Here is a 27,655-nt window from a genome sequence, read left to right as displayed (position 1 = left end):
AAAATTCATCAAGCTGTATACTCAAGATATGTTCATTTTACCATACATAATTTATACTCTCAAAATGCTGCTTTTCAAATGAATTGTTATATAATTAATCTTGTTACTTCAGTGCTGTGGGAGAAGCAATAAGTAGTAAGCACTGTTTTTTTTGGTTTGTTACTCAGCAAAACGCGCTGACACTTTCTGTCAGTGGCTAATCAGTCAAAAACATATGCAATAAAAGCAGAAGTTAAAGATCAGCAAGATGACGAAGAAACATGTTTTGCAACCCTGTTGAAAAGAGAATAAACAAAAGTGACCAAGAGAAACAGACTAAGTCTGTTGATTGATTTAAAGTGGATTTATGTTTAAGCAGAAAACTACTCCAAATGCATACGTGGGGGAAGATGGCCGCTTCAATGTTACTGATCTCCATCATTATCATGGTATCTGGTAAGTCTGATACTGTGACATTTTCAGCTAAAAATAAAGCTTTCTTTCAATGATTATGAGGATACGCTTGATCTACTTACTTATAAGGTGTTTCTTGACTTGTCCTAGCAGCAGTGATAAATGTGTACATTATCCAGCAAAACTCCTTCTGAGTTACCTTATCCCGACGGTATACTGACTAGGTGACTAGCTGAATTCACAGTAATTGGAAGCTGGGATTGAAGTGAAACTAAACTTCTGTGACATAAAAGTTGTCCTGGGCTTCTTTTGTTGGTAGATTTTTTAAATTACTGATTCAATTTGAGAACTTATTAGTCTGCTTAGGGTTTCAACTTCTCTTCATTCAATCTTGGGAAGTTGTGTATTTTCAGGAATTCATCAATCTCTTCTAGATTTTTCTAGTTTGTGTGCATAGAGGTGTTTATAATAGTCTCTGAGGATCTTTTGTATTTCTGTGAGATCAATTGTAATGTCACCTTTGTCATAACTGATTGTATTTATTTGGATCTTCTTTTTTCTTTGTTAATCCAGCTAGTACTCTATTGATCTTGTTTATCTTTTCAAGGAGTCACCTTTTGGTTTTGTTGATCCTTTGTATAGATTTTTGGATCTCGATTTCATTCAGTTCTGCTCTGATTTTAGCAATTTATTTTCTTCTGCTAGCTTTGGGTTTAGTTTGTTCTTGTTTTTCTAGTTCTAAGTGTGATGTTAGATTGTTCATTTGAGATCTTTCTAACTTCTTGAAGTAGGTGTTCAGCACTATAAACTTTCCTCTTAACACTGCTTTTGCTGCATCTCAGGGATTTTTATATGTCATGTCTCTGTTTTAATTAATTTTAAACATTTTTTGATTTCTTCCTTAATTTTATTGTCTACCCAAAAGTTATTGAAGATCAAGTAGTTTAATTTCCATGTTATTGTATAGTTTTCAGAGACATTCTTGATATTGATTTCTATTTTTATTTCACTGTGGTCTGAGAGTATGGTTGGCATGATTTTGATATTTTGAACTTACTGATACTTACTTTATGGTTGAGTATATGGTTGACCTCAGAGCATGTTCCATGTGATGAGAAAAATAGAAATTCTGTGGTTGTTGGGTGGAGTATTCTGTAGCTATATGTTAGATCCAACTGATCAAATATTACATTTAAGATCAGAATTTTTTGGTTAGTTTTCTGCCTTGATGATCTAATGATGTCAGTGGGATGTTGAAGTCTTCAGCTATTATTAAGTCGCTAAATCTCTCCATAAGTTTAGAAATATGTGGGGTTTTTTTATTCTGAGTGCTCCAATGTCGGGCATGTATATATTTAGGATAGTTAAGTCTTTTTGTTGATTTGAACCCTTTATCATTATGTTATGCTCTTCTTTGTCCTTTTCTTTACTATTGTTGGTTTAAATTTTGTTTTATCTGATGTGAGAATAGTAACCCCTGCTCTTTTTTGTTTTCCATTTGTGTGATAGATCTTTTTCCACCCCTTTACTTTCAGCCTGTCTGTGTTGTTACATGTGAGATAGGTCTCTGAAAGGCAGCAGATGGTTAGGTCTTGTTCTTTTATCCAACTTGCCACTCTGTGCCTTTTAAGTGGGGCATTTAGATTGTTTAATTCCAGATTTATATTGATATGTGAAGTTTTGATCCTGTTGTGATGTTGTTAGCTGGTTGCTTTGTAGTCTTGATTGTGTAGTTGCTTTATATGGCTGTGTAGTTAAGTGTGTCTTTGTAGCAACAGATATTGTTCTTAAATTTCTATGTTTAGAACTCCCTTCAGGATCTCTGGTAAGGTTGGCCTAGTGGCAATGAATTCTCTTAGTGTTTGCTTGCTTAGGAAAGATTGTATTTCTCTTGCTTACAAAGCACAGTTTGGAGAGCACGAAATTCTTAGTTGGAATTTCTTTTCTCTAAGGATACTGAAAATAGACCCCAATCGCTTCTGGCTTATATGCTCTCTGCTGAGATGTCTGCTGTTAATCTGATGGGGTTCCTTTGTAAGTGAGCTGGCCCTTTTCTCCAGCTGCTTGTAAGATTTTATTTCACATTGACCTTGGAAAGTCCAATGACTATGTATCTTGGAGATGGTCATCTTGTGTAGTATCTTGCAATTCTCTGAATTTCTCGAATTTGCATGTTGACCTCTTTAGTGAGATTGGGTAAATTTTTCAGGACTGTATCCTCAAATATGTTTTCTAAGTTGCTTACTCTCTCTTCCTGTCTAGGAAGATCCCTTGGGGAGAAGCTGGGGCTGATCAATAGGCTAACCCCCATTTGACCAGTCTCATGGATAAAGGGACACCCAACTACCATGCCAAAACACAAACCTACTCCTCACTCTTCTCGGTGTTCTGAGATTGGGGGCTCTTCCCTGGCTTGAACTCAGGTGGCAAGTCTCATCTTGATACCTCTGAGTGGTGTGCTTGAACACTGGATGTTGGGATTGAGTGCATGGTTTTATCCTCTGACCCCTCAGGATTGAGCACCAGGTGTGCTGGGGAGGCCAAACTGCTTCCAGGCCACTGCAAAACACTCAGGTGGGGAAATGGAGGCTGTTCTGTGTGCACCCTATTTCAGGAATGTCCAGGCATGGGCCTTGGATGGGGCTGGTGGACAAGGGTAGATTAGACACACAATAGTCCTGTGGGAAAGGCAGCCCTTCCTTCTGCCAGCTTGGCACTCAGCAGGGGCTAGAGTCACTCAGAGCAAGATGGCAAAACGTGGTGATGGATGCATATGGTTGTGTTTTGCTGCACCTGCCCCACATGAGAAATTTTCTAGGCTCCACACAGGTTTGAGCTGTACCTTTGCCTATTCTCTGGGCATTAAGTAACCATGTATTAGTTCATTTGCACATTGCTAAAAGAACTACCCAAGAATGGTTAATTTATAAAGAAAAAAGGTTTAATTGGCTCACTGTTCCAGAGGCTGTACAGGAAGCTTGGCTGGGGTGGCCTCAGAAAACTTAAAATGATGGTGGAAAGGTAAAGGGGAAGCAAGCATGTCTTCAAATGCCCAGCAGAAGGTGGGGAGGTGCTACATACTTTTAAACAAGCAGATCTTGTGAGAACTCTATCATGAGACAGCACTAGGGGGAGGGTGCTAAATCATCAGAAACCACCCGACGATCCAATCACCTCCAACCAGGTGCCACTCAGGATCATAATTCAAAATGAGATTTGGGTGGGGACACAGAGCTGAACCATATGAAGCCATCAATATATTTTTGCCTCTTTTCTCTTGCTGTTACTAACATACACTCCATATCCTTGACTAGGAGTAAGGAGCAGATCTGTGGTTATGAAATAGCTTTGGACTGTGTGATACTAATAGCTCCTAAGAATCAAATCAACAACCATCATTTTTAAATAATAATAATATCAAATATATAATTTATATGATGATCACAGTCACAATCAGCATGTTTTCCAGAAAGAAATGACATTATTCATGTATTAACACTCATGTAATGACATTGTGCATGTATTAACATTCATGTATTAACAATTTCAAAGTTTTTCCAGCTAGAATTCTAGCAAGAAATGGGGTGAGTTTATATGCAGATTTTGGAACTGTTTTTCTCTGGCTCTCTCATTTTTCCATATACTGAAGCAGTTCTGGTATTTTATTTTTATTTAGTGTAGACCACAATTTGGTCCATGTTTTGGCCACTGAACAAATGAATAGTGATATGGTTTGCGTCTGTGCCCTCACTAAATCTCATGTCTAATTGTAATTCCCAGTGTGGGAGGTGGGGTCTGGTGGGAGGTGATTGGATCATGGAGGTGGTGTTCTTATGAATGTGTTAGCACTATTGCCTCGGTGCTGTTTGCATGATAGTGAGTGAGTGAGTTACGAGATCTGGTTGTTTAGAAGTCTGTAGCATCTCCCACCCACACCCTCTTCCTCCAGCCCTGGCTGTGTGAACATGCCAGTTCTGGCTTTGCCTTTTGCCATGAATAAAAGCCCCCTGAGGCCTCCCCAGAGGCAGATGCCACCATGCATCCTGTACAGCCTGTGGAACCATGAGCCAATTAAACCGTTTTTCTTTATAAATTACCCAGTCTTCGGTATTTCTTGGTATCAGTGCCAGAACTGACTAACACACACAGAGCCCTTTCTAATGCCTGGAGTTACAGCATTGAATCTAGAATCTCTGCTTAGTGGGTTCATGTTAATAATTTGGCCTCATTCAGCTTTGTCTTTTCATTATTTCACATCCTTAATCTTCATTTCTATATGTATTATCCAAATTTATAACTGTATACATTGGAGAAATCATATAGATCTTCTGGTGTGTAGTGTACCTCCTTGTGGGTCACACCATACCTCACTCTTTGGGCCCTGCTAGGACTCGAGTCTAGTTATAAGTCTGGAAGCAAAGAGGAGTGAGGGGGTAGATCCTGAGAACAGAAAGTGTCTTTTAAGGCAACTAATTGAAGAAAAGTCATTATAGTTTCTTCAGGCAAAGCAGGGGGTTAACATCTCCAAACAGGGGTGGGAGGGCTGCTTCTATGGGCAAAGACTTAGGGGGACTTTAGAGATTTTACATGCTCAGTTTCCTTGGCTTTTGCTTATATGTTCACATTCCAATTTTCAGGATCCCATTCCTTTCCAATCTATAACCTCACTGTAGCAGGGATACCCTGACACGTTAGGAATTCAGTTTGTGTTGTCATTCAGCCATTTACAGGATAAGTTTTGGTTTCTGGAAACTTCAGCCTTGCTGAGAAGATGGGGGTTCTTTCTTGGCAGACATAGAAATTTCCAGTTCACTCATATAGTTTAAGTTGAGAATTTGAAGCCCTGAACTCATCTTTTTCTCTCTCCATTTGCCCAGCAAATTAGGAGAAACTAGCCAATCTCATTATGCTAAAATGTATCAAATACAACTCAGACCTTGCCTTTTGTAAGTATTTGACTAGGCCCATCCAAAGGTGACATTTTGCATATCTCCATTGTTACTTCATGGCCATGGACTTTCAGTGTGCCCTCTAGCACTAGAAATACAGTCATTAGTGCGTTTAAATTTAACTAGATTAGATGACCAATTCCAGAAAACCCAGGACTAATTCTGAAAATTCATCCTTATGATTCTGTTTCTTGAGGACCACTTATGGTACCAAATCTGTATCAGTCAGGGTTCCACCAGAGAAACACAATGAGTAGAAAGTATGTACATGTATGAGTGTATATATGTTTGTGTGTGTGTGTGTGTGTGTGTGTGTGTGTGTGTTATTTCAAGGAATTGATTGTTGCAATTGTGGAAGCTGGTAAGTTTGAAATTTATAGGGTGGACTGGTTGTCTGGAAACTCTTGGGCAGAAACTAATGCAACTAATGCTGCAGTCTTGAGGAAGAATTTTTTTTCTTACTCTGGAAAACCTCACTTTTTCTCTTAAGGCCTTTCAATGGATTGAGGCCCGCCTACTTTATTGAGAATAATCTCCTTAACTTAAAATCAATTGATTGTAGTTATTACTCACACCTACAAAATACCTTTACAGCAATGCTGAAATTAGTGTTTGCTTGACTGAATGACTGAATACTATACACTAGCCAACTTGACACATAAAACTAGCTCTCACAGGAGGATACACATTTTTTCAGGTGAACACAGAATGTTTATCAAGGCAGACCATTAAATGAGCCATAAAACAAATCACAATAAATTTAAATTTATCTCAGTAATTATTTTTAAAAGGCTTTATGTTATTGAGACCAGCAAATGATCTTGTGGTTTCCTGTGTCCTTGTCATTTTTACCTTGAGAAGTTTCCCTTAGCATTTTTTTGCAAGTTCAGCCATGCATTTGAAACAAGAATTGTTCTAGTTTATCCAATACTTCTGAGTTTTTTTCTTTGAAGTAGAGGAGGTTGTCTATCATTTCTATAATAGTTCTGGAAATGGAACTTTACTCCTGGGGCCTGCCTTGAACTCTTCCACTGATTAGAAGTGGGTGTGCCTGGCAAAAGACTGGTAGAGGCTGATCTGTTATAGTAACATTGGATGAATCATTTATTCATAACTGTGCAAAAGAAATGTCGAAATCCTGTCATATATGCATTTATCTGGTTATGGTCTCACTGTAGAGGTCTCTGTGATTTTTGGTGTGATTGTTAACTAATTTAAGGAATTGAAATGTTTTCTGTGATCATCTTATAAAAAATCAGGGGATTCTAGTCCATTTCAGTAAATAAAATTTCTTAATTTTCTCCATATTTCTTCTGTAAATATTTTCTAGCTTCAGATAATAATTCCTGTCTGATGACACAAGTGGAAATGCAGAGCCAGAGAATATTTCTTAATGAAGGTAAAATGCTCACTTAATAACCAGTTTGATGGGAGGGTTGGATCATCAGTAGAAACATTTACATGATTATTTGTCCTGTGTGCAATTGTAATAGATAACTCTCTGCACACTATTGCTTGAAGACCACCTACTTATTCAATTTAATTCAACAACAACAACAAAAATGTGGATTTCTTAGTAGCACACAAAAATGTGCTTGGTAAAATAGAAGTTAAAAGAAGAAAACTTACAGCACCTTCAAGTAGTCTATATATTCTGGTCTTGGAATTAGACAAGGACACAGAATTATATTACAAGGTAGAATGAGATGAGCACTATAATATAAAATCAGTGTATTACAGAGAGTGGCTTTTGCACAGGCTCTAGAAGGATTTCAGAAAGAATAAATTATTGGAAAAAAGAGGCCAGGAGATCATTGTGGACTAAGGTACAGGGTAGAAAGGCACATAAAATGTTCAGTCAATAGAAGAAGTCTGGGGTGGGAGGAGTTTAGTGTGCATGCTGGATTGCAGTGAGAGTGGAGCCTGAAAAGTCAAGTTGCAGTCAAATAGTGGAAGGAAGTAGAAAAGGTAGTAATAAAGTCAAAAGAAGAACTGCATGAATAGACACAGAACCATAGAAGAAATTGAGAATTACTGCCAAAAACTGTGTGGCCTTAGATTGCTATGTAAGAGAAATAGTTTACATTATTTTAAGCCTTTAAAGAACAGATAATATTTATGCCATTTAGTTTTTCCATAGAATAGAGAAAGGAGAAATGTTTTCTAAATTTTACAAATATAACTCAGATATCAAATCTTGACAAAGTTAGTATACAAAAAAATTTCTAAGCTAATTTCACTTGTAAATGCAGAGGCAAAGATTCCACATATCAGTATAGAAGAATGATGGTGAGTGAGACTACCCCTACTTCTACTCCTTGTCTCTCAGATCCAGTTTAAACTATGAACTGGGGACACAGCATCATCCTAAAGGGTGGTATCCCAACTTCATAAGATATTATTTCCAAACTTCCGTTTTTTCAAGAGGCTATGCCAGTGCTCCATCAAGCAGACCATTTCTGAATGCATCCACATGCCTCTACCTGACACCTTCTTAGCCTCTACTTTCCAATCTTGACTCTTCCAGGTCTCTGACCAAATAAGCCAAACCATTTGCCACTGCTCATGAGTTTATCTATTTTATTACGGAATCATTTCTTACTTGAGTATTTTTCATCACCACTGTCTTTCAGGGCCAGACCAGAGTGGGGCTACAGTGCCGCAGCAGCCCGCTTTTGGCTTATATCACAGACTGAGGCAACTCATCCATAAGCTAAGCTTTGGGTTTTGGTCCTAGAGAACTCACAGTGAGGGCTTAGATGTGAGCTGAGAGAGAGATGACAGTATAACAGTGGTATATGAAGTAGGGGCCTGAACCATTTGTTCTCTCAAATGACTGGTGTTCTCTTGAGGCTGGAGCCTGATCCCCAATGTACCACTTCTGTTTTACAATGGATTGCTGCTGGGCCCACTTTACTTTATGGTTTCGTGAGTCTAATAGTATCTAGCTTATAATAGGTTGTTTTAGGAGCCTGATTATTTTATATCCTATAATTAGATGCTCAGTCTTCACCAGGGTCCCCTTGCATGCCATTTCCTGTTTTTTAAAAGGTAACTAGTTATCTGCTTCAGATGACATGGATTTACTCCAGAACCCTAGGCCTGCACTGTGACTGTCCTACTGGACTTGTCTGAGGCTCCACATTGCATCTTTATCACAGAATCTTCTTGTTATCACAGATCTGCCTGATTTTATGAATTTATTGTCAGGGTTGGTGTACCGTAGCATGGACCTGTTACAGATTTCTTTCTTGGTCTGGAACACATTTGGCCTAGCATCCTATTAGAGGGTCAGAGCAGTAATCTCAAATATGCAGCAGGCTGCCTCCAAAACCAAGTGTTGTTCTACTCCATGGTAGGAAGTAAGGTTAAATAATTTGTCCTTTTCTTGGGAGGAGATATATGGTAGGATTCAGATCACTGGGCTACTAAAAACTTTACTGATTTTTCAGGCCCTGAATCTTCGGAGAATTTATTTCTCACCTCTGGAATGCATGTGATTGACTAAGGCATTCATAATACCTCTCACTTTTTGCTCAGAAGAACTAATTGGTATGTCATAAATATAGTAGACCAATGTGATGGTTTCTGTAGAATGCCTAGACAGCCTAGATCTCTTTAGATTACATGGTACATGAAAGTAGAAATTAAGGCAAGACCATGTTTGTATACTGTTTACTCTCCTGTGGAATATAAACAAACTTTTGATGTTCCTTCCTGATGAATATTGAAAATAAGGCATTTACAAGATCAAAAATCGGATACTACAACTGGAGTATTGCTAGTAAAGGTAGCTTATCTGGCAGAGTAGTTGCAGTTGGGGCTAACACATTGGTAATTTTGCATTGGCCTACTGCAATTCACCATCCAGTGTTTTGCAGGGATCAAACAGGTAAATTAAGTAGGAGATATGATGGGGACCACTATTTTAGTATACTTTAAGTCTCTGAGAGGAGACTCATCCTCAGGTCTTCAATATTAGTATTTATTTATTATCTTGGCCAAGGTGGGTGGTTTGGGGGATTTCTCTTGGACTGTCCTATTATAATAGCTCTTACTTTACAGATCAAGGAACCAACAAGAGGATCTGCAAGCTGCTAAGTATGCTTGTTCTAATTATTCAGCAACTGAAAAATCACCACTGGATAAATCTGTGGACTTTGAAAGTCTACTGTGACATGAACCAGACCCAGGATTTCTTTTATTACCTGATTCCAATATGTTCCTACTCTAACAGGAGGCCCTTAGTGTTCTTTGTGTTCTTGTGTATCAGGATCAATTCAGATTAGTATTCAAACAACCCTCAAAAGATCTTTGTATTCCTTTTTCTCCAGGTATGGTTACCCAAACACATGATCATAGGTCCTTTGGTGAAGGACTAGGGGAATAACTTTCAGATGGCTGGGGACAACCAAGACCCTTTCAGTGGGTTCCCTCAGTAAAAATGAGTTACAATAGTAATAATAATGATAATACAGTGATGTTATTTGCCTTTCTACTGATATTTTCCCTGATAGTGCAATTGAACTGTTGTTTAAAATTACTGGTGCCTTAGCATGAATAAAGTGCAGAGCACTCACTGTATTAGTTTGCTAGGGCTGTTGTAACAAAGAACCATTAACTGAGAGGTGGAGGCAACAGAACCTTATTGTGTTACAGTTCTAGAAATGAAAACTCCGAGATCGACGTGTTGGCAGGGCCATTCTCCCTCTGAAGGCACTATGAAAGGATCTGTTTCAAGCCTTTCTCCTAGCTTCTGGTATTTCCTGGCTTAGGCAGCATACCTCCAGTTCTTACATGGAGTTTTTCCTGTGTCCATATCTGTGTCCAATTTGCTCTTGTTTTATGAAAACACCAATTGTATTGCATCAGGGGCTCACTCAACTCTAGTATGACTTTACCTTAGCTAGTTATATTTGTAATGATTTTATTTTCAAATAAGGTCACATCTCTGAGGGTTAGGACTTCAACACATAAATTTTTAGATATAAAATTCAACCCATAACAGGCACCAACTTGTACCAATAGTCGTATTCTTCACTCACTCATGCACACACACATACACATTCCCTAAAAATGTCCTTGATGATTCAGTAAAAATTATTAATGTATTAAATCTCAAGTCTTATATATGGTATCTTTTAAATATTCTACATGATGAAACTGGAAATACATTTAATGAATTTTTGTTGCATATAAAAGCATGATGGTTATTTTGAGGAAATGCATTTATATCAAATGTTTCAGTTGCAAGCGGAACTATTTCCAACCAACCTTTTACATCCAGGGTGGGTAAAATACCCATTAAGAGAAAGAAGGGTTTTATGGGACTTTAAATGAGACCCAGTGGAAGAAATTGACATGTAGGCATTTTTATCATTTTTTTCCTTATTGTGTCCAGTTAGCAGTTCACTGTCTGTACTAATGGATACCAAAGTTGTTTTCTCTTGCCATCCCATGCTACTGACAAGTGTGATGGTAACAGCATGGGAAATACTCATCAGAGACAAATCTTCCTGTATCAAAGCCTACAGGAGAGATAGAAATGAGACAATGGAAAAAAACTACAATGACAAGAGTATATAACGTGGGCCTCCAGTCCTGACTAGAATCTTGCCCTTCAGATTGATCCAGTTGTCCTCACTCCTTATGGGTATTACAGGTGAATAATGGTAACACCTGATGGGAATTTCCATCATAGATATTACCCATGATAATGTCCATTGAAAGGTCTTGGTTATCCCTAGCCATCTGAAAACCACGCTTTGAGAATTACTATAGCAGTCATTCTCCTAGGCCGTCAGGGGACCTGAAGGACCTAGTCTTAACCTTAGCAAGTGTTAGGTAAGGAACAAATGTCTCTCTAAATTTCATATTCTTTATGTTAAGATTGAAACACTTTTTCCTTACCTTTCTGCAATTCTCCTTGAAGTGACAGTGTTTCTAAGCATGAATAGAACTGGTGTGCAAGGCAGTTGCAGCGAAGCCAGCTGCATAGATGTCCCGCACTCCACAGGGAGATTGTGTCACTGAGAAAGAATACTGGGGCGATGGCACAGTGACTGCTGGGAATACATGCCACTGAGAGGGCCACAATGTGCCTACCATGACCTCGTGATAGCCACATGTGACTACCAACAAGAGTGTCTATAGAGCTACTTCCTGGTTAGTAATTATTCCAGTTTTGTGTTCAATTTTTTCACTCTTTTAGAGGAGTTAAGTTAAGAACGAAAAAAAATGCGCAGAGTAATTTCATTTAAAGATGCTCTCTCCAGCATTTGGAGAGAGAAGTATAATTGGACTAGCTCATGTGAGATGCCCATGTGGACCAATCTTGGCTAGGAAAGGAGGAATAGGCAGAGGCATGGTTATCTCATACAAACTGGTTGACTAAACAAAGTGTCTCATGAATGAGAAATCATTATTAATTGCTTATAAGCATAATTTTAAAGATGTTAACATGTTTTTTCCTCTAATGATGGCATGACTTCTAATTTCTGTTTTACAATGAGGTAATATACTACTGTGAATAAACATAATACCTGAAGTTCTTCATCAAGATTTTCTTTATCATTTTCCTTTCATGTATGCGTCCAGTTAACACTTCATGTCCTGTACTGATGGGTAAAAATGCTGTGCTTTGTTGCCCTCCTATCGCATTAAAATATTTGATCATAATAACATGGGAAATAATCCTGAGAGGCCAGCCTTCCTGTAAAAAAGGCTACAGGAAAGAAACAAATGAGACCAAGGAAACCAACTGTACCGATGAGAGAATAACCTGGGTCTCTAGACCTGATCAGAATCCTGCCCTTCAGATTCGTCCAGTGGCCATCACTCATGACGGGTATTACAGATGCATAATAGGAACACCTGATGGGAATTTCCATCGTGGATATCACCTCCAAGTGTTAGGTAAGGAGCATCATATATTGTGGTATTTCACATCACCAGATCTGTGACTGAAGCAAGTGTCTCTCTGAATTCCATATGCTTTATGTGAAAACCGAAGCATTTTTTTCCCTTTCCTCTCTGCAGTTACTCCTGAAGTGACCCTGTTTCAAAGCAGGAATGGAGCTGTAGTATGCAAGGCAGTTGCAGGGAAGCCAGCTGCACAGATCTCCTGGATCCCAGAGGGGGATTGTGTCACTGAGCAAGAATACTGGGGCAATGGCACAGTGACTGTTAAGAGTACATGCCACTGGGAGGGCCACGATGTGTATACCGTGACCTGCCATGTTTCCCATTTGACTGGCAACAAATGTCTGTCCACAAAGTTGAATTCAGGTAAGCGTCTGTTTCTCGTAGAAGAGTAAACTTAGTGCTCAACTTTTTCTTCCACAGAAAATAATGAATAATCAAACACCAGGTAAGAAAATTTGAGCTCCTAGTTTGAAAATATTCTCTAAAACTGAGAAATGCATTGTGATGCTGGAATCTATCTTTTAGTGGAACAGCCATAAAAATATATTTTGCTAAATTTGTGATATAGAGGCTCTTAAGATTAATTCTTGACATGAAATATCAAGAGTTTTATATAGTTTTAACAATCTTTGTTCAGTAGGCAGTCCAGAATGACAGTTATTTCCTTCCTGATTTTATTTCTTGTAGTAGTTATCACTTTGTTACTCTGAATAAGACACAAATATTTCTTCCCCCGTCTCATCATCTAAAAGCAATCTATTAATTAATTCACCAAATACTTATTGAATGCTATTTATAAGTTTGAAGCCGGTGATGCAAAGATGAAAAGATAAGGTCTACATCTTTATATTGTTTTGGACAGGATGATCTTGTGATTAGGAGCAAAGCTTTTCACATAACATGGCTTTTTGTTCACCAGCTATATGAATTTGAACAGTAATTAAAACTCTGTTTCATGATTCTTTACCTGCTAAATGAAGATAATGAGACCCACCTAATAGGATTACTGGTTTAATTAAATAAAAGTATATATATAAACATGTTATATATATAATTGTATTAATATATACCTACTACATAATTGATACTCAGCAAATGTTAGCCACTAGACTTCCTTATATTAATAAATGTTGGCTATTATATGTATCCTATTAATAAAAATTACCTATTGTAATAATTATAACTATTAGACATAATCATATTAATTTTTCCTCATATCATTCATGTTTATTTTTTTTTACATCAGCTTTATTGACATCTAATTTATATACCATACAATTCACCCATTTAAAGCAAGTACTTCAATGCTTGTGTGACCACTGCTACAATCAATTTTAGAACATATTTTTCACCCCAAAAGGAAACCATATATTCTTTAACTGTGTTTTCCATGATCAATCTCCCATCAAGTCTAAATTCTTACTTCATACATCTTATCTACGGATCAGTGCATTTACCTTTGGTATTATCTGATCTTCCCTTCTATAGTACCGACATCCAACCTATATTCTAAACCTTTGTCCCCCTTTACCGCCTTAGGAGCTTTGCTTCATTCACCTCTCTTTTGCTTAATTTTTTGTTCCTTAAGTATTTTTTCCTAAAGTTGCTCATAAAACATGCCTATTTTTCTTTCATATCTAAAAACTTGGTGTTATGACTTCCTCAAACATTTAACTCTTGGCTTCTACTCATATCCAAGATTTTTTTTTTTTTAAAGAGGAGTCTACACTTATTGTCTCTTCTATATCACCTCACATTTATCCCTTAACTCATTTGTGTCTCCTGGCAGAGAAAATGCTCTGAAAAAAGCATCTCTCAGATGCCAAATAAAGTATAAATATTTGATTCTTTGTTCACTTAATTAGCTTCTTTGTAATATTTATTATAATTACTAATTAATTTAAAATATCTAATAATATAATTTTATATAATATAGTTTTAAATTTTTTATTTATTTGCGTTTATGGTTTCTTCTCCCTTCTGATGTGTTTTTCGCCTATTCTCACTTGGTTCTTTTCTAAACTTTGTCAACTTTTGTGTTTTCTTAAATAGATTTATTTCATCTATTCACCCCATGAATGGACACATTTCTATGTATTCCATCTTTGTCCAACTCTTTATTGTACCTTTGTTCTTTGAGTAATCTCATCCATGTCCATGGTTTCAACCGCTGTCTAATTCCTGACTCTCAAGTCTATAGTTTTGCTCAGATTTCTCTCCTTGGCTACACAGTGACCAAAACCAGATTCCACTGGACAGCTTCACCTGGATGCATCAAGGGCACCTCTACTTACATATTTCTGAAATCATTCTCCTCTACCCCTTTGTGAGCCCTACATCTGTATATCTTGATAAATTACTCAAGCTAGAAACGTTACAATATTCTACAGTATTTCTCTTTCTTATCCCCATATTCAATGCCAGTTATGATGTTTTGTTGATTTGGTCTTAATTTTTTTCTTACGTCTGGGTCTTTTTCTTTCTTCCTACTGTTTTAGTTGGTCAAATAGTATCTCGCATCAGGATTATTGTAATGTTCATGTAACAAATCTTCCTGGCCCCAGGTGACCTTCCTCCAATTTATCCCCTCTACTGTTTCTGGAGGGACCTTTCTAAAATGCCACTCCCCTACTTACATAATCTCTTTGCTTCATATTGAGTGAAATGCTTTAACAATCTCAACCGGCTGCTCTCTTTAGCTTTGTGTCTCACTGTTCTCTAGCCTGTACCCTATGCATGTGGGCCTCTCTAGGCTCTTCAAAAGTGCTAAGCGCTTTTATTCCTCTGTTCCCTTTTACATGCAATTTCTACCTCTCCATAAGGCACTTATTTCCCTGTACTCTCTTCTTCCATTGCATTTGATCAATTCTTGTTGAAGTTTTAAGACTTAGTTTGACATTGATCCTCTGGGATGATTTTCTCTCGCCTTGAAGTTCGGTTAGCTATTCCTCCTCTGTGCTCACAGAATGCTTCATGCATTCCTCTGTCAAAGTACCTCCACAACCCTGTAATTGACTGCTCGGCACTGTTTTCATTCACAATGCTTCTGACACCAAATGTGTGTGTCTTTTTCCCTACACCATCTAATTCTCCAACTCTCCAGATACCAACTAGGTGTTCTATAATTCAATTCAGACACTAACTACCTGGAGTTAGCACAGACTGCACAGGTTAAGGGCTCAGTCTCGTAAGATTTTCCTCACTTCAGACACCTGTCACGAGTCCCAGGTTGCCACCTGAACTTCTAATCAACTGGCTATAAATTCAGGGAGTTCCCATCATTCCCTTGTCAGATTTAATAATTTGCTAAAATGGCTCACAGAACTCATGTCAACCTGATATAATCAAAAGGATCAGAGTCCAGTTTCAAAGAGTTTATTTAAGCGAGAGTCTGAGAAGAGCCATTTGGGTAACACAGACTCCAAAAGGATGGGTAGGTAAGGAAAAAGGCTAATGTACAATGAGCAAAACAAAAGTTATGGCTTCCTAGGTCATAGCTGCTTGTTTACATAACTCAAGTCTCATAATCATATTCCGTTAAGGCTCAAAATATTTTAAAATTCCAACAGCTTGGATTTTAAAATTACTTATTTTCACACTTAGGAATGCACTTTATTTACTACGACTGATTTATTACAAAGTATCCAACTCAGGAAGAGACAAAAGGAAGAGATGCATAGGGCAAGGTATGGAGGAAAGAGCTTCCATGATGTCTCTGGGAGTGCCAACCTCCCAGTCCCTCAGTGTGTTCACCAGCTGTGAAAATCTCCCAACCCAGATAGCTCTCCAGACTCTGTCATGTAGGGTTGTTGTATAGGCTCTATTATACAGGTATGATTGATTAAATTATTGGGCATTGGTTATGAGCTCAATCTCTAGCCCCTCTCCCCTCCCAGGAGGTCAGTGGAAGGGGAGGGTGGTGGTAGGAGGTGAGTTTCAACCCTCTAACCATACCTTGGTCTTTCTAATTACCAGCCCCATTCTGAAGGCCCAGCCACCACTTATCTCATTAGCATACAAGAGATGGATCACTGTGGAATTTCCAAGGAGTTTAGGAAAAATCCTTGGAACTGTGCCAAGAACTGGCAGACAAAGACCAAATATATGTTTCTTATTATATTACAACCACTTACTTCTGTGACTCTCAGCACAGTGTAAGGTCCTTGAGAGTTAGAACCACTTCTTTTATTTTTGTATTCCTTAAGTCTGGCACAGTACCTGACATAATACAAATAACTGCAGATTCATCTCTATATATTCCATTCTATGCTCTAAATATGACTTAGGTGAACTCATCTTTTAAACTTTTCTCAAATTGTTTCTTTATCTTGAAAAGTCCTTCTTCTTTTAATCTTTTCAATCCTGCAGACTAGCAAGGCTCAGTTCAAGTCCTGCCTCTCCCTAACCTCCCTGTTAGAGTGGATTAAATGTTTTTATTCCTTAGATGATTTATAATCTGTAATGTTCATCCAGCACTGTTTCCTCTCTTGTACATTTAAACTAAAGCATTTCTGAGACAGGTCTCAATTAATTTGGAAGTTTATTTTGCCAAAGTTTAGAAGAATTTGCACAGATTGAAAAAAAAACAAACAAACCAGATTCAGAGAAACAGTTGGTGATCTGTGCCTTTCTCCAAAGATGACTTTGAGGGCTTCAATATTTAAAGGGTAAAAAAAGTGCACTGGAGGGGAAAGAGGAAGGGTATGGTAATTCAGATGTAAGAGAAAAGGAGCAGGTAGGGGGATAGTCAATTATGATAAGGCGAACACAGAGTTAACTACTTGTGAAGAAATTTACGTTTTATCTGTAGCTATCTGCTGAGGAATAAAAGGAAAGGCAGTTGCTTGCCTGACTCAGCTTTCAGCTTAATTTTTCCCATTTGGCATAGTGAATTGGAGTCTTGAGCTTTTATTTTTCTTTCATATAAGTTATCTTTTCATTTGTATGGATCCGACTTCTCCAGTTGGTTTGTGAGATATTTTGAGGACTGTAAGCATATTGTTTTCTTATTTCCTCATAATGCCTAGGGTTATCTGACATTTTTCTAGTTTAGTCTTTGAGCAGGTTATTTAACAGGATAGAATGACCTCTTGGAGCCAGGAGTCAGACTTGTATTTAAAGTTGACACACTCTTTAGGTAGCCAATTTCTTTCTTTTTTTTTTATTTTTTTGAGACGGAGTCTCGCACTGTCGCCCGGGCTGGAATACAGTCGCAGGATCTCGGCTCACTGCAACCTCTGCCACCTCCTGGGTTCAAGCGATTCTCCCGCTTCAGCTTCCTGAGTAGCTGAGATTACAGGCACGTGCCACCACGCCCGGCTAATTTTTGTATTTCAGTAGAGACGGGGTTCACCATATTGGTTTGGCTGGTCTTGAACTCCTAACCTTAGGTGATCCATCCACTTTGGCCTCCCAAAGCGCTGTGATTACAGGCATGAGCTACTATGCCCGGCCTAGCTGGCCAATTTCATAGGATAAAAGACTTCAGAATGATGTTCCTGGCCAGGCGTGGTGGCTCACACTTGTAATCCCAACACTTTGGGAGGCCCAGGTGGGCGTATCACCTGAGGTCAGGAGTTTGAGACCAGCCTGGCCAACATGACGAAACCCCGTCTCTGCTAGAAATACAAAAATTAGTTGGGCTGGGTGGTGTGTGCCTGTAATCCCAGCTACTAAGGAGGCTGAGGTAGGAGAATCGCTTGAACCCAGGAGGCGGAGGTTGCAGTGAGCCGAGATCGTGCCGCTGCACTAGAGCCTGAGAGACAGTCCGAGACTCCATCTCAAAAGAAAAAAAAAGAATGATGTTCCTAGTTTGATTTATCTTTTCAGTAATTCTTAGGGCCATTTCACAGATAAATAAAATGAAAGTAGGAAGACATAAAACACCTTGCTAAAGAGGTTACATCAACTTAGTAAGAAAATCACTTCACTGTGTGGAAAGTGTTATCAGATCATACCCCAAATATTAAGAGTAATATTCTTTCAAAGGCTAATATTTGCATGGGAAGTTGAAATATACTGGGGAAAACATATTGTTTTTCTTATAAAATTGGAAAGTATCAGCAATGTGTAGCGTGCATTTATTTGTTCAGAAAACATTTGTCAGAAACCTACCGTGTACAAAACACAAGCATGGTTCCTAAATTCTGCCATGAAAGAATGATATATTAATAACACTTGAGTTGTAATTTAGAAGTTTTTATGACTATGACAGTCTGCGAACTCTTAAGAATATTTTAAAATGTTCTTTAAAATGATTGACTCTAATTTGTAATTAGAAGAATCCTTGAAATGATTTCTTACCCCTGTCTGTATTTAAAGGTCTCAGAACCTCAGGATCTCCAGCGTTGTCCTCCTTACGGATCATTCTTTACGTGAAACTCTCTCTTTTTGTGGTGATTCTGGTCATCACAGGGTTTGTTTTCTTCCAGAGGATAAATGATGTCAGGTAGGAACTGAAGCCTGAAAAGCAAGACACAGTAGGAAAAAAAATCATTGTAACATTTTGAGTTTACAATGTACTGGGAAAAGCCTGACACTCTTTTGGTATGTTGTATTCTCCCTTCCAGGCCCTTCTTTAATGTGAAGGCATCAGTAAAACTGAGAGCCCAGGCAGATGTGCCTGCAAAACTGGGGCAAGGACTTCTGTTTCACTGTGGCTTTGATCTAGGAGAGAAGTGGCCTAGCCCACAGCTTGAGAATGTGGTGGGGGAAATAAAGTTTCTGGGGCTTCTCAAATGTTTCTTTCAAATTTCTCTGTAAAGGGCTTGTGTTCATTCCTGCTTAATCATGTATTTTATGTTTTTTTTTTCCCCAAAGAATGAAAGTTGAAGGAGCCGGAAATCAACTTAACATTTGAGACATCACAAAAAAGCAGCCATTTGCAGTAAGCCTTCATGTTCAAAGTCTGTCTTAACTTCTGTGACTTGACGTGATAGTTACTGATAATGGTTTGGTGCTGTGTCTCCACCCAAATTTCATCTCAAATTGTAATCCCCACGTGTTGAGGGAGCGACTTGGTGTAGGTGACTGGATCATGGGAGTGGTTTCCCCCATGATGTTCTTGTGATAGTGAGAAAGTTCCCACAAGGTCTGATGGTTTTATAAGTGGCAGTTTCCCCTGCTTGCTCTCCCATCTGCCACCATGTAAGACATGCCTTGCTTCCCCTTGCCATCTGCTGTGACTGTAAGTCTCTTGGGACATCCCAAGCCATGCGGAACTGTGAGTCAATTAAACCTCTTTTCTTCATAAATTACCCGGTCTGGAGGAATTCGTTATAGCAGTGTGAAAATGGACTAACAGTTACCAAGACCTATTTCAGACTCTTAGCATACAGTGTAAGTACACATGCAAAAGCTTCCGGCCTGCCGTTGTAAATGCCTAGGATACTTTATCTACTTTCCCATTTCCCTTAGTAAATTTTTATTTGCAAAAGTGAAACAACTGCTTTTCAAACTAAAGAGGAAGATGGCTCAGCAAAAGGCAAATATCGATGCTGGGCAGTTTTTCTACGCCCTTTGGGTTCTTTGAATGGTGTTTTCCTCTTAGCTTCTCGGCTCCTCTGCACACCCGAGATGCTAATCAATGCTGCAGTGGCAGGAACCACTGCAAACACTGTCTGCAAATCAGCTAGTAGCTGACCTTTCATCCATTACTTCCTTGCTAGCAATTAGTGGGGCAGTAGTATTGCATGTTTGGACTGATTATTGAGTAAATGGCTGAGTCATTTTTAGCAGTATTTACATTTTGGCAGAAATTGTTTAAGTTGATCTCCACTAAGAAAATGTCAGGGTCACTGGAGATGACACTGAAGGTCCCCTTACCTTTTAGACCTTGAATGTCTCAACTCCCTCTCTTGTTTACACTCAGATTCCAGCAGTTGGATGGATTAATGATAGTAAGAGTAAGATATTGGTGAAATCCTTTTATCTTCTAGGGCCATTGTAAACTGAGATCCTATATTCACTTGATACAGATGGTAATCATATAGTAAAGAGTATTTTTATTTAAAAGAAGACATTTCTCATTTAAGTTAGCAGATTGATATGATTTGGCTGTGCCCCAACCAAAATCTCAACTTGAATTCTATCTCCCAGATTTCTCATGTGTTGTGGGAGGGACCTAGGGGGAGGTAACTGAATCATGAGCTCTCGTCTTTCCCATGCCATGCTCACGATACTGAATAAGTCTCACAAGATCTGATGGGTTTATCAGGGGTTTCCGCTTTCGCTTCTTCCCCATTTTCTCTTGCTGCCACCGTGTAAGAAGTGCCTTTTACCTCCCCCCATGATTCTGAGGCTTCCCAGCCATGTGGAACTGTAAGTCCAATTAAACCTCTTTTTGTTCCAAGTTTCAGGTATGTCTTTATCAGCAGCATGAAAACAAACTAATACACAGGTGATTTGGTCTATTATTTTTATTTTTAGCAAAATCCTAAGGAAAAAAATGAATGCATAATATTGGGTGATATTATATGCGTATGATCATTTAATTGCTGAAACAAACACACCCTACATCTCAGTGTATTCAAACCAAAAAAATTTAATTCTTGCTTACATCACACTACAGTGCAGTTGGTGAGGCCGAGGCAGTGGTGGAGGACGGCTGTTACTTTAAGCTACCATTTTATCCTATGGCTCTGCGCTTCTCAGAGTATTCTCTAGTTCAGCTGGTGAATAGGAAACAGGGAGAGAGAATGAAGGATGTTATGTGGGAGGTGTTTATGGGCCAGACTTGGAGTAGTAATCACTTCTGCTCACATTCCATTGGTTAGTTCTTAGTAGCATAGCTATTCTAACACCCACAGAAGTTGGAAAATATAGTCTAGCTGCCTTGAAAGAAAAGGAATCAGGTTCACTGAGACATATAGCCCAGTCTCTGCCCACAATAAAGATTGCCCACAATATATATACCTATATATATAATATGATGTAAGCTCTTGTGTGCCTTTCTTTTTTATTATAATTCCTTTATGTTTAAGACAGGGCATAGAATGGGAAGCAGTCTACTAATACAATTCTGTAACAGACTAAAAAAATACTGTGGCAGGGATTGCTGGTTACCTGGTTGTATTAGTCTGTTCTCACACTGCTAATAAAGCCATACCCAAGACTGGGTAATTTATAAATGAAAAGGTTTAATTGACTCACAGTTCCATATGGCTGGGGAGGCCTCACAATCATGGTAGAAGGCAGAGAGGAGCAAGCCTACGTCTTACGTAGTGGCAGGCAAAGAGAGAGTGTGTGCAAGTTTCATTTATAAAACTATCAGATCTCATGAGACTTATTCACTACCTTGAGAACAGCATGGGAAAGACCTGTTCCCATGATTCAATTACCTCCCACCAGATCCTTCCCATAACACATGGGAATTATAGGAGCTATAATTGGAATTGATTTCTATTGATTATGGAATTGATTATGGGAGCTACAATATAGAATTGATTTCCATAACACATGGGAATTACGAGGGCTACAATTCAAGATGAGATTTGGGTTGGGACACAGCCAAGCCATATCACTGGTCCAAAGCCGATCCTCCCCTTTCTCCTTGTGGAAGATGATTATACTCATGAGTATGAATCTTTACCTCTCCTTCTATCCATGCAATTTTTCAGTTGACTTTAGAGTTCTTTCCATACCGAGAGTACATATTTATCCACCCTATGCAGTTTGCTTTGGCCGATAAAATGAGATGGAAGTGTTAGTGTACCTGTTTTGAGCACAGGTCTCAAGAACTTCTGTTCTACTTGTTACTCCATGAGAACATGCCTGGCCCAGCCAGATGGAGGATGAGAACCATGCAGAGCAAAGCTGAGTCCCCTCAGTCCCACCCCTACCTCTCTGTTGAGGCCAGCCTAGAAGATGCAATAGTCAGCCATCCCCTAAATACATGAGGAAGTTCAGTCAAGATCAGAAGACTTGACCTAATCTTGATCTCAGGCATATTAGCAATTGTTGCCACAGAGGTTTTATGGTTATTACATAGAATTCTTGGTATCTTAGGTAACTGACACATTGCTTAATAGCATAACTCCAATTTAATTTATTGTTGGAATGTACTTAGCTAAAAGGCATTTCTCAGTTTCCTTTGCTGAGTATGCCCACTTGCATATGTTCTGGCAACTGAGATATATATACAAATCTTGTGGAATATTTCCAGGAAAGCTCTTTAAAAAGAAAGGAAGGGTCCTCCTTGCTTCTCCTCCTTGTTTCCCGGACTGCAATGTTGGTGAGATGAGTGATGGTCCGGCAGCCAACTTGGGCCATGGGTGATGTTGAGGATAGAAACCACTCAGCAGGACAGAAGAAAAGAAAGATGGAAGAAGGATCCTGGGCTTGATGACCAAGAAGTTTCCCTACAAACTCTCAACCACCTATTCATTGACCTTTTTTGTGTGAGAGTGAATAAAATTTTGTTCATGCCAGTGTTATTTTCAGTTTTATGCTACACGTAGCTAAACTTAATCCTAATTGATGCAAATACCTAGTTTGTTAATATGAAGGTTTGTGTCAATCTTGCTACAAGTTATTTTCTACTCATGTATGTTTTCATGTCCAATTTTTGTTCTTCCCCTAATGACAATGAAATAGATGTTCCCACTCATGTGCAATTGTTGTGGTCCATTTTCATTATGCCCATAGAGGTAATGAAAATATGTAACTTCAGAAGATAGGAATCATAGGTATGAGAGTTATCTCTATGACACTTCAAGAAAAATTGTTGGTTATATAAAATGCAAGGCATCCTCTGGGCTTGTGGTGGAGAAGGGCTTGAGAACTTGCAGGTATGTAAAAATGATCTAATTGTTAGCCAATACCTAGATGTGTGAGAACATGTCTACATTATGCAGTTCAGAAGGAAGATAAAGATATTGGTGTGGACTTTTAAAGAGGATGTGAGCAGGAGAAACAGAAGAACTGAAATCTATGAAACTTTATTGTATTAATTCTTTTTTTCCACTGGATGAATTTCATGATTTCTAGAAGAGATTGATGTGAATTCATGTTATTTCTTTATCCCATTCTCACTGCCATAATTTTCTGGGTGGGAAATATTAGATTGAAAGAGTAAAAAGCTATAGCTACTACCCCCATCCTCCCACTCCTAAATAAGGATAAAAAACTCCATATTTGTTTTTCTGAACACACATGTGTTCATATAGAGCTAACCTTTGAACGTTAGGGGTACTAACCCTCCATGCAGTGGAAAAGCTGCATATAACTTTTGACTCCCCCAAAACGTAACTACTATAACAGCCTACTGTTGACCAGAAACCTTACTGATAACATAAACGTTGATTAACACATACTTTGTATGTTAAATGTATTGTATACTGTATTCTCACAATAAAGCAAGCTAGAGAAAAGAAAACATTAAGAAAATCATAAGGAAGAGAAAATATATGTACTATTCATTCAGTGGAAGTAAATCATCATAAGGTCTTCATCCTTGTTCTCGTCACATTGAGTAACCTGAGGAGGACTAGGAAGTAGAGAGGTTGGTTTTGCTGTCTCAGGGGCCGAAGAAGTGGAAGCATTCCACATATAAGTAGATCTGTGCACTTTAAACTTGCTGTTCAAGGATCAATGGTATTCGTGCCCATCAAATTAACTGTGGTCCCAAATAGAGGGAGACTGGGAGCAACTTTTAGCAGAACACAGTTGAGAACCACTAGATGGTGCTTCAACTTAAGTCTCTTAACATTCTGAAGCAAGCTAAGATCTACTGACCTTAAGCAATGTAATCCTGCATTAAAAAATTTCCATACTTCTTCTCCATTTATAAACTCTTTAGGTCTTCTTGGGTGGTTTTGGAACAATTACAGAAGGAGGATAAAATGGTTTTACTTGAAATTCAGGGAAAAAAATCTTTTTGGCTCCTAAACTTGAATTGTACTACCCTTTCCACTTAATTTTAGTAAAAACATTTTGTTTACCAAACAAGATAAAGGGATATTAATAGATTCACTTCAAGGAAAGGGGAAATATGAGGATATCTTAGTGGTTAAACCAAGATTAGTACTTGTTTCCTAAACTGGAAAGTTAAGATCACCCAAACACTAAAATGCAAATAGCTGCTTGCTCATGTTAATGGCAGCAGATGGTTAAAGCTACAAATAAAATTAGCTGGCCTTCTTCACTTCCTAGGTCCTCCTCCATATCTCTTCCCCCATCATCTTTTAGAGGCATACATGGTATTCTAAAGTTAAAAGGAAGCTACAGATAAATGAGGTCAACTTCCTCATTTTGCAAAAGAGGAAACTGAGACTCTTAGAGGTAAGTGACCATGGAGTCTTACTAAAAAGCCAGCTGACCTACTTGGTTTGCTCCTGAGAGGAAGGCAGCTACCCTTACGCCATAGTCAGACATGGCACAACAAAGGGAAGAGGGCTGACCATCTCTTTCTTACTAGTGAGGACTGAGAGCCCTCCACATGCTTTCCCTCCTGTCTTATTGGCCAAGACCATATGACAATTCTTTAGCCAAACCCTGGCAAAGGGAATGAGATTATGCTTATGTTGATTGGTCCTTTCATGGAGATGAGACTAAGATCAACACCTTTCACTAGACACACATCTTGTGGGAGAGGAGTGAGTGGGACTTGAGCAAAATTGGGGCTTTGTTAAGAAGGAGAAATGAAGAATGCATGTGAAGCCTGATGAGGGGGATGATAACAGTCAAACTGAATTTTAGAAGGCACATAAGAACATTGCAGGTGGATGAGGGCATGCTGGGAAGAGAGGACAGCATGGATGAAGGCAAAGAGGTGTGGCAGGGTGTGTCTCTTTCAGGGCAATGGGGAAATTGTCCAGATCATCTCCTCACACAAACTCTACATTTCATGAAGTCATCTGAGGACAGAAAACTGCTATTAAGAATGCCAGGAAAGTTTTGCAGGACAAGCAAATCTTGATCAATTTATAATGTTTTCTGAACAGAATGTCCAAATACTCTGACTGATTCACCCAACACTGATTTTTAGATTAAATAAGAAGCCAAGAACATTGGTTTATACAAAGTGGAGAACCAAAGAGAGGCCAGGGAGAGACAGCGGGTCTGATAGACGATGTCTCTAATACTTAGAAGGGTGGGACTTGGTTTCTGAGCTGGGTACAGCTGGCAGAGTTCAGACACTTCTTACTCTGATTTTTCTTGATAAAATATGAAAATTATTCTTGGTTTTAATCCTGCTGAAGAGAGGGTTTGGAGGATAATCTTTATATATTTCTAAATGTCCATGTGAAAAGTGTTATAGAAACACAAAGTCTTATTATCCTTCCTACTGTTTCCAAATGCTCCTCATGCACACATTGGTACATCAACAAAATGCGAGTGTGTTCCTCCCCAGAATGTCTCTTCTCCCTAAGACACAGGGGTCAACACACAGATACAACATTTTTAGTTGTGTCTTCTTCAGTTTAAATCTCCCACATATTGAGGAGAGAGCTCTTCAGAGTATAATAGTCACCAGAGAAGAAAGAAATAAGCATCTCAGCACAAGAGAAGGAGGTCATGGTGCTAATCAAGAAAATCTGTAAACATAACATGAGGGTGAGAAAAATCATTCCCAGACTCACATTCAAAAAAATAATTTTTTTTTTTTGAGACAGAGTCTCTCTGTCACCCAGGCTGGAATGCAATGGCGCAGTCTCAGCTTACTATAACCTCAGCCTCCTAGGTTCAAGCGATTCTCCTGCCTCAGCCTCCTGAATAGCTGAGATTACAGGTGCCCACCACCACATCCAGCTAATTTTTGTATTTTTAGTAGAGATGGGGTTTCACCATGTTGGCTAGGCTGGTCTCGAACTCCTAACCTATGATCTGCCTACCTAGGCCTCCCAAAGTGCTGGGATTACAGGCTTGAGCCACCACACCTGGTTTAGAAAAAAGTAAATTTAATAAGATACAGTAAAACAAGAGGAATTGTGAAGTTCAACCAAATATTAGGACTTTTAGGGGAAAAGAATGAAAAGAATATGAGTATCTTTCCAAATCACTGTCATGATTTGCCTGTTCCTAATCATATCATCCTACTGGGAAACAGCTGTATATATATATATGATTATGGGACTAATCATTTACTCTTGTTCCTTAACATAATAAAAATGACTGACTACATTACACCTTTTCAGTTTATCCTTAATGTTATCTTTCTGAAAACAGAGAGCAAGATACCTGCTGAGGAGGGCAGTCTGTGGCTAAGATGAGAGGTTAATTCTGAAGGACATTTTTATCTACCATGCAGCTTCCTGGGGTGCTGTGGGAACCACACAATCTAGAGAGGAAGCAGGTCTCCTCTGTAGTGGGCACTGTGTGGTCGGGTCATGCTGTTGGGAAGATTAATCTCAGATGTTACTGCCGAGCCTTGGAATGGACATAAACACTTCTGTGGACCTGAGTGAGGCTATGTGGGAGACAGGAGCCAGAATAGGTTATGTACTTTGTGTCCCACTAGAGAGCTTACAGTTTATTTGCAATTCCTGCACTCCCAACTTTAAGGTTTTTTGCCTGAGGACACCATCTGCATCATAACACCTTCAAAAATGTCTCCCAGAAACTTCCCCATATTCCATGTAATGGAAAATTGCAACACAATTTACAAGACATTGAAAACCAAGGAGCGGCCCAAGATGTCAGCTCCAAGAAGCTACAGTAAATGTCTTGGGACCAGAAAGAATGATTAAACAACTGGCATTCCGGCAAGAAGCATCTGTCTTTTGTCACTCCACAAAGCAACATAAAAATGTGCAGAGGAAGGCTGCTATTTCAGCAGGGGCAAAGGAGGTCAGCTGTTGGTAACATTTCCCACCACTCTCTCACAACTAAAACCCAAAACCATTACCTTCCAGCTGCCTATCAGGAGAGGGTGTTTGCTGATGCGGCTCAAGGATGCCTAATCGCTATCCCCGCTAACCCATGGCAGCCCTTGCATCCTGGAGGATGATTAAATGGCAGAACCTAGGGAGGAGCTGGATGTGAAACCTTATCCCTATGCCAAACTGGGCTTAGGTTTTTACATTTTTCATTTTTTTTCTTTTTTTCAGATTTCTATCCAAAACATGCTTTTCTTGGCAGCCTCCCTAGAGGACTGTGAAGTCATAGTGCATAAATTATCCAACTCTTACCTCTGCAGGATGGTAAAACAGACTCAAGAAGACTTGCAAATTGCAGCTGTTCTTAGGCAAGGGCTCTGGCCCGGCAGAAACCAGCAGATCCACCGGCAGTGCACACACGCATACACACAGGCTGTGTGACAAACCACCTTCAACTGTCCTCCAACACTAGAGTGAGGCTATCTGTGTTGACCCAATCACTCCAGATTTGTGCTTAACTTCTCAGAGTCAGTTGTTCTTTTCTTTAATGACTACTTTTCAAAAAGACGAGAA

At 38.9% G+C, this 27,655-nt stretch overlaps 1 protein-coding gene across 6 annotated transcripts; it reads left to right on the top strand.

Annotated features, from left to right (window-relative positions):
- The first annotated feature begins 178 nt into the window (after nucleotides 1-178).
- On the top strand, nucleotides 179-22,874 carry LOC105725072 (cell surface glycoprotein CD200 receptor 2). Of its 6 annotated transcripts, XM_012464024.3 has the most exons (9): nucleotides 182-435; nucleotides 6,673-6,741; nucleotides 8,795-8,894; nucleotides 9,408-11,507; nucleotides 11,940-12,257; nucleotides 12,381-12,629; nucleotides 18,588-18,714; nucleotides 19,086-19,152; nucleotides 22,429-22,874. In XM_012464024.3, the coding sequence occupies exons 5-8, from the start codon at nucleotides 11,963-11,965 to the stop codon at nucleotides 19,123-19,125; spliced, it is 711 nt and encodes a 236-aa protein (XP_012319447.1). In that variant the 5' UTR covers nucleotides 182-435; nucleotides 6,673-6,741; nucleotides 8,795-8,894; nucleotides 9,408-11,507; nucleotides 11,940-11,962; the 3' UTR covers nucleotides 19,126-19,152; nucleotides 22,429-22,874. The 6 variants fall into 6 exon arrangements, with proteins under 6 accessions (XP_012319446.1, XP_064230684.1, XP_012319447.1 ...); XM_012464025.3 differs by lacking the exon at nucleotides 9,408-11,507; XM_012464022.3 differs by lacking the exons at nucleotides 8,795-8,894; nucleotides 9,408-11,507 and having other exon boundaries at nucleotides 184-435.
- Nucleotides 22,875-27,655: the final 4,781 nt, after the last annotated feature.

This window comes from Aotus nancymaae, unplaced genomic scaffold (genome assembly GCF_030222135.1).
Source record: "Aotus nancymaae isolate 86718 unplaced genomic scaffold, 86718_ANA_hifiasm-v0.15.2.pri h1tg000011l, whole genome shotgun sequence".
Classification (NCBI taxonomy): domain Eukaryota; kingdom Metazoa; phylum Chordata; class Mammalia; order Primates; family Aotidae; genus Aotus; species Aotus nancymaae.
This window is presented reverse-complemented; position numbering and strand designations above follow the sequence as displayed.

Excerpts from the sequence above, each read along its gene's own strand:
- LOC105725072 (XM_012464022.3), top strand. The coding sequence starts at position 372 with ATGCATACGTGGGGGAAGATGGCCGCTTCAATGTTACTGATCTCCATC. Across the intron at positions 436-6,672 it reads CATCATTATCATGGTATCTG|CTTCAGATAATAATTCCTGT; the intron begins GTAAGTCTGATA and ends AATATTTTCTAG. Across the intron at positions 18,715-19,085 it reads CAGAGGATAAATGATGTCAG|AATGAAAGTTGAAGGAGCCG; the intron begins GTAGGAACTGAA and ends TTTTCCCCAAAG.